We start from the raw sequence: 15,493 nt of genomic DNA, 5'->3' as shown, positions 1-15,493 counted from the left end.
CTTTAAATTCTTGACTATAAGCATTATTTTTGTCTTTTGTTACAATTCACAAAATTCACATCAATAATATACAGATTCCAATTACATTTCAACAGATGTTTAAACTTTTATAAGCATTTATCACAGATATGGCTCTTTAACAGTATATTCACTTAGGCTAGTTTGTGTCAGATTTTAATTTGTCTCTGTATGTGAAGGTAATTAAAAGTTTTACTTTGCAAATTTGTAATGATTGTCTGAAGCATTTTGTAGTGTATTAAATAAAATTCTTGCTTTGAAATGGTGAATGTCAAATTCATGGTACTAAATAACATTCATATGTACCATTAAATATTCGCTCAGTTTTTTCCTGGGAAATATCTCCTTAACTTGAAGACATAATAAAATGTTATTGTGTGACTTCATTCTGGTGTTAAATTCCTGGAAGGGAAACAACCCCATCAGCAAGGATGAATTTTCTTGGTCTTTAGGCATCAGAAAGACAAAGCAGTTGTCTTTGTCATTTATTTCATTTATTTATCGGTTGTGCTGAGTATTTAGGCATATGATTTCTGTCAGTACTGGCAAGTAATTATTATGCCTATTATACTTATTTTAATGTAACAGCTAATAGTTAAAGGGGCAGTAGTGTTTTTTTTTTCCCTCTCCAAGTTGGGGATTCTTGTTAATTGTGTTGCAGTGTAAACACAAATTTATTTATTGTGCTGTAATGACATTTTATTATAGAAAATAAAGACCTAAATGTCTTTTCCTCACTTTCAATAGAGTATCTTTAAATATTGATATAAATTGTTGTTCATCCTTCATTTTCAAAGAGGACCAATGACATCACGATGTTGGGGCAGAATAATACTGGATGTCAGGTGATGTCTTGATTTGTTCGTGAATTGGATTTCGGTGAGGCAGTTGTGCAGACTCACTCTCTCTTCAGGGATCATCAACCTAGCATAATGTCTCTCAATTCCTGTTCAGAAGTAATTCTGGGCTGTTCAGGTGTTAGTTCCTGGAGTGGCAGAATTGTTTCATCTTTTTTCCTTTCAAACTACAGCTTCTAGTACAGTGGACACATTGTAGGTGCCTAATACATGGTTGTTGTGGGATTAATTTTCAGGGTTCAACATTATGTCGTAACGAACTAAGTACTTATAGCTTCTTCAGGATTCTAGGGTACTTACATGACATTTGGAACGTGAGTTGAAATTTTCTGTAAAGAATAAAGTTAAATATCCAACTCAGTTCAGCAAGCAGTTAACCATTATGTATCATGTACTTTGCTGGGTATTGATGTTACAAAGATAAGAATGAAACAGTTCCTTGCCCTCAAGGAGCCTACATTTTACTAGCAGGGAGCCAGTTTTATAAATAAATTCTTCACATAGTTGCATGAATATTCAGTATCATACTTGAGAAATAGACATTGAGCTATGTTCTTATGTATATCATTGCTTGTGGCATGGTAACTTTGCTTTTGCTTTGTTATAAATATAGAACTAGGATTTCAAATTCAGTTTACTTGTCTTGGTTACTGTAGCTATAGATTCACATGTTTTGCTTCAGTTGCAGATTTTTCAGCTGTACTCTAACCCAACCCAAGAAATTTAAATAAAAGAAGGATTTATTAATGGTTATATTCCCTTTTAAATTGAAGTCCAAATCATTTAAAGGTATTCCGACAGTTTTTAAACTAGATTTTAAAATTGCTTGTTAAATGTTTTTAATGAATTGATGAACTGGCATATTTATGTGTGTACAGACACACACATGTAATTTGTATATGATCTAACTAAAGATGTTTTTTGAGGCAGTATGCCATCAAATGTCATTGGTTTTTGAAATTTAAGTGCGAAGAAAGTTGCCTTATCTTTCTTTAACAAAATAATGTCTTAAAATTGGCAGATAAAGGACAGAAAATAAATTATATATTACATAAAGATGTTCTCACTCTTAAAGGAATGTAACAGATTTGAAAATAAAACTGAATTTTAATGAAGTTATGCTTTGAATAGGCTTTTTCCCTGTCCTGTGTTGTGGTGGAAAGGACATTGTGCTACTTTCTTGACCAGAAGAAGGATATTCATTCTCTTAAATATTGAATTTTAAAATTAACATTCTTTAAAGATTATTATTCCTCCCCTTTGTGACATCCATAATTTCGATCAAAACTCTGTTCAAGTGCTACTTCCTATAGGAAATTCATCCTGTTATTCACGTTTGCTAGTTTTCTCTCCCATAGAAATTATTTTGTACTATACATTTTGTAATTAGTTTTCTAAGTAGATGGTTTTTGCCCCCAATAGAATGTGAACTCCTTGAGGGCAAGGACTGTTTAATTTTTCTGTTTGCCTCTCCAGGTCCTTGCATAGTGCCTGGCTCCTAGTAGACACTTAGTAAATGGTTTTTGAATGAATTGGTGGATACTGGTGTGTCTTCTGGATATAAAGCATTATATTGTCACTTTGGAAATTAGCAAAGTAAATGACAGTCTTAGAATTATAGGAGAACCTGAGTTAGTATAGATCTCTTGTTTACTTAGCTGGGAACAGTGTTCCATTCTAGTGTTAGACACAATTTTCCAGATGTGGAATGTATCCACATGTGTTCTACTCCAGCAGAGTAGAATATAGCCTTTACTTCAGGCATTCTAGACATTGTGCCTCCCAATTGGGGAGCTAGGTGGTGCAGTGAATAGAGAGCTGGTCCTGGAGTCGGGAAGACTCATCTGCCTGAGTTCAGATCTGGCCTCTGACACTTACTAGCTGTGTGACCCTGTTTGCTTCAGTTTCCTCATCTGTAAAATGAGCTGAAGAAGGAAATGGCAAACCACTCCAGTATTTCTGCCAAGAAAACCCCAAATAAGGGTCATGAAGAGTCAAACATTACTGAAAAAGATAATTAATCATCATCACATCCTGAAGTAAGGAAAAGTTGAGTTTGAATTTGGCCTCAGGCACTACCTAGTTGTGTGAGCCTGGACAAGCCACTTAAAACATCTGTTTGCCTCAGTTTTCTCAGCTGTAAAATGTAATAATGGCACCTACCTTACAGGGTTGTTGTGAAGCTTGAATGAGATAATATTTGTAACGTGCTTGGCACAGTGCCTGTTATGTAGTGGGGTACTCTATAAATGTTTATTCCATTCCTCTTCCTTTCCCCAGTGTAGCCCTACATCATATTTACGGTGCCATGCTGAACTGCTGAATAGTTTGTACCAAGCAGTTGTTTTCCAGTATGCTACCAAGCCACTCCTCCTGCCTGCTCTTATACTAAAGGAAGTAGTGTTTTGTTTTGTTCTGTTTTTTGATGTCACCATATTAAGCTTAGCCCAGTGTTATAAATTGTTATGACCTTTTTCAGTTCTGATTTTGTCATCTGGTATGCTAACTGTCCCTCTTAGCTTCACATCGTCTATGAACAAGCGTGCCTTTGATAAAATTATTAAAAATGTCAGGACAGCCACAGATACTACACTGAAGGCCTCATCCCAATAAGGAGTTTGGAACAAATTATTTCAAAGGTGCCTTCCAGTTGCAAAATGTTATGAATCTGACAGAAGTAGTTTCATTCATGATTTGAAAATTGTGTAGTATTCAACATAATTGGGAAAGAGGACACTGAATATATCCCTTCTTCATGTTATCAACAGTGGGATTATTATCAGCACACCCTTCTGGAAAATGTCCTTGGAAAAATAGTAAAAGATATCAGACTTTTGATTGAGCCATAGAGTAAAGCTTCTTTGTAATTCTCTCATGACCAAAAAATATTCTTCTAAATCTTGAAATGTTTACCAGAAGTCTTTTCAGGTCCAAATCTAATCCTTCATTACGCAAATGTAATCTTACATGTAACTTTATGTTTCTGCTATTTTTACGTTTTTAAGCTAATAATAGCATACGTGTGTGTATGTACATGTTTGTAGTGGTAATGTCACAGTGTATTTGGTTATTTGGTGTGGTTAGTTCAGTGAAAATTAATAATGTAATCGTCTTACCAATAGACCAAGTTAAATTTAAGAGCAAAAACTCAAAATATTTTATGTCCCATACTGTTTTTGCTAATGTGGTGGGAAGCAAGGTCAAAAACCTAAAAATCAGTTTTAGAAACATTTTCTTATTCTTTTATTTAAATCTTCTGCCTGAAGATTTGAATAAGATACTTGAGCATAGAGTTTTTACTAATAATAACAATAATGATAAAACCATGAATTTGGAGTAAAAGAACTTAAGCAAAAAAATACAGTCTTCATAAAGCTAGTCACTAACAAAGAATGTGGTCTGTGGTTATGGGTATTTCATAATAAATAGCATACATAAGAATCTTTTTATCTTCATAACCATGTATTATCTGACATCTCAAATAAAGTCAATAGGCAGTACCACATTTTAAAAAATACTTTCCAAGAAGGATAATAATGTATCCCTACCAAAGCGGCATTCATGAAAATTGAGTCACTGCAGAAGAATGAGAATGTTTTTCTATAGCTACTCATTTTAGCATATTAGAAATTTTTTGTTGTTGTTGAGAACTTAATTGAAGAATTTATTGCAGGCCATTTTTTTCTTGCGATTCAGTCACATATTTTCAGGCTGTGCTTCATATTTTTGGTAATATTTTGAAAAGATTTTTGCATGATTTATTCCCACTGGTGATTGATACTAGCTTTTTTTTCCTTTTTTTTAGTTTAGTGATATCTTTAGTTTTTACAACGCATTTATTTCCAAATATATTCCTCCTCCATCTCCTCTGGAGAGGGCCATTCCTCATAACAAAGAATAAAAAATAGATGACGGAAAATGCAGTTAACTAACCAACCTGTCAACTGACCCATTATTGAATAAACACTGTAACTACCTATCACCTCTAGGATCAAATTTAAAATTCTCTGTTTGTCTTGTAAAGCCTTTAATAACTTGGCCTCTTACTGTCTTAACAGTTTTCTTATACCTTACTTTCTACTCATACTTTGTGATCTAGTGATACTGGTCCCTACTCTACCACATTGTGTGCTTTCACTGGTTGTTCCCCATTCCTGGAGCTCTCTCCCTCTTGGTTTCCCTGGCTTCCTGCAGTTCTCAGCTACTGTGCCCCATTCTGCAAGAAGCCTTTCCCAATTCTTCTTAATCATAGTGTCTTCCCTCTGTTGATTATTTTCTGTTTACCTTGTATACATGTTATTGTACATAGTTGTTTCCACCCTGTTTCCCCTATTAGACTGAGCTCCTTGAGAGTAGGGACTGTCTGCCTTTATTTGTATACTCAGTGCTTAGAGCACTGTCTGCCACATAGTAAGTGCTTAATAAATGGTTCTGGATTAACAGCAGTTCAGCTCTTCCCAATTTTGTTGTTGTTCATTTGTGTCTGACTCTTCATGACACCATTTGGGTTTTCTTGGCAGAGATACTGGATTAGTTTGCCATTTCGTTTTCCAGCTCATTTGACAGATAAGGAACTGAGGCAGAAAGGGTTGAGTGACTTGCCAGGTTCGGATTTGAGCTCAGGCAGAGGAGTCTTCCTGACTCCAGGCCCAATACTATCCAGTGCACCAACTAGCTGCCTTATATTATTAATGACATCCTTTTTTTCCCCCCCTTATTTTGTGGAAGACTATCTCCAAATTTAATTTATGGAGTCTTTATTTTTTCTCCTGCTCATGAAATTAATCACTTATGAATGCTGTAGAAGAGATTCTGCATCAGGTATGGTGTATGTATATATGACCTCTAGTGTCATTTGCAATTCTCTTATTTTGTAATTTCTGATTCTTTTTGATTCTCCATCCATCTTCCACACAGTTGCCAGAGTAGATTTCCTGAATGATGGGGCTTGACCCTCTCACTCCCCTACTTAATAAACTATGGTGGCTCACTGTTTATTTTAAAATCAAATATTATTTCATGTCTTTAGCTTATCCCTTTTAATGTCTTATTTTGTCTAAGTTTTATATTCTGCATAATAGGTCAGTGTAGCAAATGTGTATAATTTGTAAATAAGTGCATATACACATTGGAGGTATATGCGTTAAAATATTTTACTGATAGGGATGTACAGGCAAAAGTTTGGAAACTGCTGGAATGTAGGACAAAATATAGTCTAATTTTGCATATCCTTTTATCTTTCTAGACAGCTAGGTTTATAACTACTTCCGTTCATGAACTCTACATTCTAACTCCACTGAACTGTTAACCAAACTCTGTATTCAGTGTATGTGCATTCAATTCCCTTTTCTCAGAACCCTTGTCCTCCTTTCAGGCTAAAATAATGTGTTATCTCTTTGAAACTTTACCTGATCTTTCCAATTATTAGTGTTCACTTCCCAATCAATGTTATTTAAATAAATAGTTTATAAATTACTAAAAACATGTCATTTCCAGTATTCCCCCATGCTAATGTAACATCCTCTATGGTGAAAAATTTTCATTTAGCAAAGCAAACACACAGTGGTGACATCTAAAAGAGTTTGCCGAGTCCCTCACCTATCAAAATCATCATCAACAAATCTTTAATTGTGTTTACTATCTGCCAGGCACAGTGTTTAAGTTCTGGGGATATAGAGAAAGGCACAAACACTTGTCCCTGCATTCAAAAAGTTCATTTTTTAATGAGGGAAGACAACATGCAGCCAACTATGTACACACAAGGTGTATATACACCTCTCTATCTGCCAAGAGGAATCATATCTCACCAACCACTCTCTGAAATTATAGTTAGTCACCACCATTGACCAGAATTCTTTTGTCTTTCAGTGCTTTCATTTTTATTACTGTAATCATATAAATTGCTCTCTTGGTTCATCCAAGCTTTCATCAGCTCATTCAAATGTTCCCAAGTTGTTTATTGTGGTGCAAAAACAGTCCATGTATTTATACACCATGTTTTGTCAAACCTTTCCTCAATCCATCTGCTTTCCAGAATGATTGTATCAAACCACAGTTCCACCAATAGTGTAGTAGTCTTACCTGTCTTTTTTTTTGGTGAGGCAGTTGGGGTTATAAGTGACTTGCCCAGAGTCACACAGCTAATGAGTGTTATGTGTCCTCCTGACTCCAGGGCAAGTGCACTCTCCGTTGCAACATCTAGCTGCCCTGTCTTTTTTCTTTTTTATTGTGAACTTAACAATCATCAGCAAATCTTATATAAAAATTACAAAAGGATGATTGTATATGAAAATGTGATCTGTTACATGTAAGTTTATTTTTAAGACATATATTAAAGTTACAAAATTTATGTCCCCTTCTAAATTTAACTTTTACCTGTCTATTTTTAAATGTTTTATTGATGGCCTTTAAAACTTTTTTTTTTTTGCATCTTAATGGCTATTAACTCCACCCCCAGGGATAGCTTTACCTTATAATAAATTAAGTATAGACAAGCAAAGCAAATCAAAACATTGACCATATAGGAAAATGTCTCATTCTGCCCCTTTAGTCCATTACTCCTCTCTCAAGACAAGATGTAGGAAACATGATTCATTATTAGTCTTTTAAATACCCGATTGGTCACTGCTTTGATTGATGTCAATCTGAAATAAAGAAGACTGCCAAAACAGCAGAAACGAGAATCTTTTTAACCTTTGCGATCCGGGACCGCCATGCAGCACCAAAGTACTGTAGTGTCTCCAAGGGAGGCAGAGTTAAATACACTTCAACATGGATTAAGTCTCACGGGAAGCACATCTGGGAGAAGCTTTTACAAAGTATGTGAGTTGTTTCACATAACAATTAAAAGTCCATAGAGAAAGAGAGGTGTGAGGGGAAGGGTCCTTGACATCTGGTCAGAACAGCAAGCTCAGGCTCCAGGAGCGGCAATGGGAAAATAGTTTGGACCTGCTCCAATCTTGGGATCAGTTGGAATCAAAGTCAGGTGACCCTTTTGATGTCTGCATTTGACTTTTTTTTTTTAACTGGTTTCCATACCCCTGGGGCAATTTGTAGATCTAGGATTAAGCAAAGTCAGTGGCTGCATTCAACTGTGTCTTTCAAAATTATCTTTTACAGTATTGTGGTATTCATATCATCATTTTTCTCCTGTTTCTGCTTATTTCATTCTATGTGTTTTTAGAAATTTATCTGAATCTATCACATTTGTCATTTCTCAAAAAACAATAACATTCCATTATATTCTTATAATATAATTCCCCATGTTTCACGATCCTCACCAATTCTATTGCTCCAGCAAATGTGCTGCTGTAAATGTTATTATGTACCAATGTCCTTTCCTTCTATCTTTGTTCTTCTTTGGAGTATATGCCATTTAGTAGTTTGTTGGATCAAATGGTATTCCGTTTCTCTTATTATTAAGTGATTCTAAGCCTTTTTAAAATGAGGTTGTTGATAGCTGCCTATTCATGGCTTACTTATCTTGCTACATTCTCTCTAATGTTGACTATTTTCATCTTTTGTAATCTTTGTCAGTTTTGCTGGCTATGAGTTGAAACCTCAGAGCTATTTTGATTTTCATTTCTTTTCTTAAAAGTGATTTGGGAGTCTTTCATACAATTATAAAAGCTTATAAATAGTTCATATCTTTTGATGGTTGAACCATTGACCTTCTAACTTAATGTGTATAAAATCAAACCTGTGCTCAGGTTTTCCCAACCACCCCTTCTGACTGTTAAATTGCCTTTTTGCAATTTCAAAAATTGTACTTAGGTTGATTTGCATAATTTTAAAAACTTAAGATATAGATGTTTTGGTTTAAAAAAAAAGATAGAATAGGTGCCAATTGTGGACAAAATTTCAAAAGATAAAATTCTCTTTTTTTCATGTGCTTCTTATAGTCACAATGAACGGAAGGTGACCTGCAAGCATCCAGTTACAGGCCAGCCATCACAGGATAATTGTATTTTTGTCGTAAATGAACAGTAAGTACAAGAATTTATTATGAAATTCGTATTTTCCTAGTTCATCACTTCCTTCAAGATTATATTTGTTAACTTAGAGAATGAAGCTTTTATTTACATTGTAAGCAAGATTCTGTGAGTAAAATTTGCCGTCCTGAATATTTGTACTCAGGTGAAACTGCCAAACACTAATGACTTTGTTTAATTTCTTTGGACTAGCACAAGGACCTTCAAAGATTTTATCATGAAGGCTGAGATTTTATAAATTGTTTTAACTAATAAAAGGGGTAAGTCCTTGGTTTGTTGTTCTAACATTTAACTGATAACCTTCAGTTCAACAAACATTTATTAATAGCTAACTGTGCTAACACTGTGGTACATGAAAGATCTAAAAAAAATTAATGAGACAGTCTTAGGTAAGGAAGGAAAGGATTGGGTCTAGAATGTCATCTAGACTATGAAAGTAGCAGTGAGATTAGAAAGATTTTAAGAGATATTTTTAGATCTCAAAATCTATAGAATTATCTTTTAATCTGTTTTTAAAGACTCTTCTAGGTAGGTTTAGACATGTGATATCTCTTGCATAACAGTTGGCTTATTTGTAATGAAGACATTTGCCCCAAAAATGATTTATATGCCTAAATGTGTGTTGTTGGTTTTTTTAAATGCAAACCATTTCCTTGAAATGATATTTGATTTCCCCATGTTCTACTAAAAATTCATTTTAGCCTTTGGTATTTTAATGAATTACCAAAGGCTAAATATAATCGTCCACAAGTGGTAGGCCAGGCCAAATTGAGGTTCACTTGGCGTGTCTCTGCAATAGATGTATTTTGTCATTCAGATTTTCTCCAGTCCACTTTGATATTTGAAATGAGGCAAATATTATTAACTGTTTGATTTTGCTCAATAAATATTTGTTCAATTATGACTAATCTTTAGAGTGGGGAGAAATTCAGTTGTGGTACCTATTCTGCAAATGTGAATTTTTCAGATAATTAAAATATATCTCTCTTTAAATATCAAAACTTTTGCCTCAGTTTTCCCTCTTCCCTTCTCTCCAACTTTTATCGATGCCTTTTTTCAAATAGTCCTGCCATTTCCCTATGCTCTGCAATAAGAACCATCCATTATGCTAAAGAAGTACAATTAAGTCAAACAAACCAACACAGTAACTATGTCTAATAAAGTGTGGTCTGACTGTCTCTCTGCCAAAGGAAAAAAAGTTATGTTTTCATCATCATCTAGAGACAAGATTGGTCACTGCATTGATTTAAGTTCTGATGTCATTTGGTATTGTTTTCTTTTACATTATTGTGGTCATTGTGTAATTTGCTTTCTTGGTTCTGCTTACTTTGTCTTTGACCTTCTTATATCATCTGCCTAGTAGTGGTATTTCTATTGAAATGAATTGTTCACTTTGCCTTCTGTCTTAAACAGCATTTTCAGCTATTGTGAGAAACGAGGACTGCTTCTGAATTGTGGCTATGTGGTGCTGTACATTTGAGAGAAAGTTATATGGGAATAAATTGTGAAAGGAAAGTATAGCAAAGAAGAATAAGAAGGACGGAGAGTATCAAAATAAGAAAGAACAGAGAAAAATGAACAGTTTGTTTCTTTAGTGCCCCAGTTGTCTATTTTGTTACTCTTTTTTGCACAAAAAAGAGGTTTGTGTAGAAATTTTATTAATATCACACTTTCCCTGCTTCTCAATTTCATCAGCATTATTTTTGTAGCCAGGAAACCTGTGTTCTAGCTTTGATCTGACTTCATGGACAAGTACATAAAAAAGATCTGCTTTAGTGCCATCTCAGCCTCAGCTTCTCTGATTTCATAATTTCTTGTTCTCTACCCCAAAAGCCTGATGATAGCAGTAGCCTCAAAAGTTTTAGTAAGAAATATTAAATGAATTTGATTTTAAATGAGAAGTGGCAGCAAAGCCTTTAAAATACATTGGCGAGAGGTTAATAAGTGCATTTGCCTTGGGGCCAAAAAAAAAAAAATCCAGCCATAGCTTTAATGAAAGAGGCAGCACCATGTAGTAGATGGAAAGCAGACTTTAGAATCATGAAGACCCGGGTTCAAATCCCAAATCACATACTAGTTCTTTAACCCTCGGCAAGTATGGCTTTATTAGTATCTCAGGAAACTCTCTAAGATAATGGGTTGCACAGAAGATGCTAACTTAAATTGGTTGAGGGGATTGGCTATACTAAGGAAATCATGATTTTCCTTCTTATTCTCATGAATTTGATTTTGTTCGTGCAAAAACTTTTAAATGTGATGCAATCAAAATTGTCTGTGGATTTTTTTGTTTTGGTTGGTTTGGTTTTTTTGGTCTTTTTACCCCTTTGCTTAGTTCTCGGTTCTCCTCCTATAGTATTGCTATAGTAGTAAAAAGTTCCTAATCTCACTGTCCTCTAATTTTAATAGAGTGACTAGATTTTGAGCATAAACAGCAAATACATTTTGGTGTGGTCCTGATTTCTGCCAGACTACTTTCCCATTTGGTTCCCATTAGTTTTCCCATTAATTTCCCATTAGTTTTTTCTTCAAATGTTTTATGTTCTCAGGTTTATCAGATATCTGAGTTACTGAGTTAGATTGTTTCCATGCTTGCTTATCTAATTTTTTTTCTGATCTTCCTATCTGTTCTTCTCTTTTTGACTTACTAAATATAAAAAAGCAAAGTAGATTTTTTACTGAAGATTATCATTTGCTGTAATTAATTCAATAGGGTACTTAGATTTTATAAAAGCATTTGGTGGAGTTTCTTTAGACATTATTTTAGATAAGATAAGATAAGTTTGCAGAACAGGACCCAAACAATAGTTGTAAATGGCTTGAGGACAATTTGCAGGGAATTCTTTCCTTAGCATGCCCATGAAGATGTGTGCCTGACCTCCCCTTTGTTATTTAACAATTTAAAAAGGAATATTTGAGTTGAAGAATTAATAGGAGGTATTTTGGAAGTGCCTCAGATCTGTATGTCAAACTTATGTAGAAACAGGGGCTACCAATCCATACATAAGGATCCCTGTGGATCCTTAATATTAACTTAGTTTTCATATGTTATCATTATTATTCATAATGTTATCTATGTTATATTTTTAATTGTTTTGTTAAATAAATTCCAGTTACATTTTAATCAGGTTTGGGTGGCACTCAGGAATGTTGCTGGCCACTATGTGTGTGATGCCTCTTCCTCAGAGGACTTTGGAATAGTAAATAAGGCCAGAGTTTAATTTTCAGGAGAATAAATTGGAGATATTTTGAGAAGAGCTCTAGCCAAAGGAGGAGAAAGGAATCTAGCTGAAAAACCTTAGTTAGAAGAGTAAAAGGGAAAAGATTGAAAAGAGGAGTAAAGAGAAAAAAAGGACCAAGGGAGAATGAGAAGGTAGTTGGTAAGACAAATTAGAAAAACAGATAAGGTAAGAGATTAGCTAGAGGAAGGAAAGGAAATTTGGAATGTTTGTCAAGGTGTTGAGGTGCTAAAGAGGTTCTAAAGCACATTAAAAAACCCTGAGAAGGGATGTTTCACCAGGCTACCAAAGTGGTCCATGGCACAAAAAAGGTAAAGAATCCCTAACTGATGGCTGTCAGTGTTAACTGATTAATGCATAAACATTTCTCTGCTGTGTGAAACAGTCCCAGCTTTATTAGGAGTTTATGTACTGTCAGAGTAGATAACATATTCACCCAAATACATACAAATAAATGCAAGGTAATTGTATTTGAGGCAGTACTAATAGCTGGGGATCTGGAAAGGCCTCATGTAGGAGTGCTGTTTATTATATCACTAAAGGTAGTCTCAGAAATCATATTTAGTAACTTGAAGGAAACTAAGGATTCTAAGACGTAAAGGTGAGGAAGGAGTACATTCCATGTATATGAGACAGCTAGTATAAAGGCATGGAGAAGAGAGATGAAATGTGTGAGGAGCAGTGGCTACACCAGTTTGTCTGGGCTACTGGGGTACAAGAAGAATGTAATGAATAAACCATTGGAGCCAGGTTGTGGAGGGGTTTTAATGCGAAAGAGAAAAATTTATATTTTATCCTAGAGATAATAGGGAGTCACTGGAGTTGATTGAGTAGGGAGTGATATGGTCACATCTGTTCTTTAGGAATATCACTTTATCATATGTATGGAGGATGGATTGTAGGGATAAGGCAAGGAAATGTATTAGGAGGCTGTTAAGTTAATCTGGACAAGAGATAATGAGAGCCTGCACTAGGACAGTGGCCATGTGAGAGGAGAGAATGGGATGAGGGAAAGAGTTGTGTAAGTAGACTTAACAAGATTTAGCAACTGATTAGAAGTGTAGGATCAGAGAGAGTAAAAAATAAAAGATAACTGGGTTGCCACCCTGTGTGACTTGAAGGCTATAGGCCCCTTTGAAAGAAATAGGGAAATTTGGGAAACAGGTTTTGGAGAAAAGGGACTGAGTTCTGTGTTGGTCATTTTGAGTTTGAAATGGAAGAGGAAAAACCATTTATTAAGCACCATTTATTATTGGCACCATGCCAAATAATATCTCATTTGATCCTCATGACAACCCTGAAAGAAGTGGACCTATTATCCCCATTTTGCAGTTGAAAAAACTGAGGCACAGTGATTAGATGACTTGCCAGGGTTACATAGTTAGTGTCTGAGGCCAGATGTGAACTCAGGTCTCCCTAATTTGTGACCCAGTGTTCTATCCACTTTACCACCTAATCTGCCTCTAAAATTATGTAATGGATAGCCATTATTAATGAAGGACTGAAGCTCAGAAGAGAGACAAGAGCTAGATATATAGTTCTGGGAATCACCTGCATATCGATGATAATTTAATCCATGATATTTAGTGATATCACCATTTAGTCAATAAGCATTTATCAGATGTCTACTGTGTGCCAGGTACTGTGCTAGGGATACAAAAATAAAAATGAAAGTCCCTGCCTTGTATTTTTTTGCTAAGAGATAGGGAGAAAAGACAAGAGGGCCTAGAACAAAATCTAGGGATACTTAATGGGCAGAATATGGATGGTAATCCAGCAAGGGACTGAGAAGTGATCAGAGGAAAGAGGGAAATGAGAGAATCATGTCTGGAAGATCCTATAGAGGGAAAAGGAGGATGAGGAGTGGGAAAAGACTATCAGATTTGGCAATTAAGGGATCCTTGATAACTTTGAAAAGAGCAGTTTCAGTTCAGTAACAACGCAGGAAGCCAAACTGTGGGAGGTTAAGATGCAAGCAAGAAGAAAGTAAGTGGAGACAAGTACAAAAAGCATTTTTATTGGTCTTTGGATAATAGATTGACCAGATAATAGGACAAATAAAAGAGTGCAAGAACGTCATATAGAGGAGGAAAGAAAGGACTGTTAAACAATTGTGAACAATTAAAACAAAGAATAAAAATTGAGACTTTCCTTAAGTGGAAGAAACTTGCTATTCTGAGAAGGAAGCGGCTGTTTGTTCTTCCAGGAATGATAATGTAGAACGATAAGTGCTGTCACATGAGAAATCATCTAGGAGGATTCAGAAGATGGATATTAAGGCAACTGTTACCAACCTAATGATACTAATAGAGAGGTCTGCTATTTCCCTGGGATGTTTATCCAAGACACTATCAAATCTTGTCAAGAGACGACTACAATGAAATCTGATGATTCATGTGGACACAAATTCTACTTCTAGAAGAATCATGGGAAATTGGAGATCTTAGGTACGTATGTGATCTTTTCATCACTTGTAACAATAAAAAGAGATTCTGAAAAGAAAAGCAAATTTTGGAAATGATCAGCTGGTTAAGAAGATATTTGAGAAGATTTTTGTACAGTCTTTGCCTTAAAATATAGACATGACAGGTACCTGGCCTGGGATAGAATGCGCCTAACAAGAAATAGTAAAGAGTGTATTTGCCTGGAGCTGTACAAACCTAATCAAAAGGACTTTAAAGTGAAGAATAAGGAGGAGAACGAAAATGGCTTAGAAGTATCCACCAAGCTTGATAATCACAAGGAGTAGCTACGAGAAAGGAAGAACTGTTCGACGACAGTTGAAACACACGAAAGTTAATAGGAGCAAAATCCAAGAAAGGAATTAATAATAAATTCCATGGCTTCATATTTTGGTATACAAATACACAAAGTATGGCTAACAGACAAGACAAATTAAAGAGTATAATGCTAGAAAGTACATTTAAGTTAACTTAGTAATACTTATTGAGATGTCATTGAGATTGGATGGGATGATACCAATGACTGAAATAAGGCTCTGGAATGGTTTAGTTTATTCCAAAGAAATAGGATAGGTTAATATTTGCGTATTTGAAAATATACTTACATGAACATTCCCAAAAGCCAATGTGGGTTGGGGCATAATGTCAGTGGACACCATTTAGATTAAGAAGCAGAAAGAAGCAATATTAACATCAGACAGAAAAAGAAAATTGGTATAGAAGCATGATAGAGTTGGAGTATTTTGTTTGCCAAAAGCAAACTGTCTAATTTTAAATTTAACTTTAGTGATATTTCTTCCTTTAAAAAAAGTGGAGAAATCAACAAGCAAAAGTTTTGCTCTATATCTGATTCTCACCAACAGGACAGGTTGCCTGGGTGAAAATGATGGAAACTGGGGCAGCTAGGTGGCACAGTAGTTAGAGCTCTA

General features: G+C 35.0%; 1 protein-coding gene across 34 annotated transcripts in view; it reads left to right on the top strand.

Moving 5' to 3' along the window:
* Positions 1–15,493, top strand: part of PLEKHA5 (pleckstrin homology domain containing A5) — a 191,290-nt gene that overhangs the window by 61,540 nt on the left and 114,257 nt on the right. For all 34 annotated transcript variants that reach the window (XR_002326103.2, XM_078155326.1, XM_078155328.1 and 31 more), the window contains one exon: positions 8,777–8,860. Coding sequence is in view for 32 of the 34 variants with exons in the window: in XM_078155326.1 (XP_078011452.1) it covers positions 8,777–8,860 (84 nt within the window). In the remaining 2 variants the exon portion in view is untranslated. The remainder of the gene's footprint in view (positions 1–8,776; positions 8,861–15,493) is intronic.

Source organism: Phascolarctos cinereus, unplaced genomic scaffold, assembly GCF_003287225.1.
Source record: "Phascolarctos cinereus isolate Bilbo 61053 unplaced genomic scaffold, phaCin_HiC Scaffold_1;HRSCAF=81, whole genome shotgun sequence".
Lineage (NCBI taxonomy): Eukaryota > Metazoa > Chordata > Mammalia > Diprotodontia > Phascolarctidae > Phascolarctos > Phascolarctos cinereus.
This window is presented reverse-complemented; position numbering and strand designations above follow the sequence as displayed.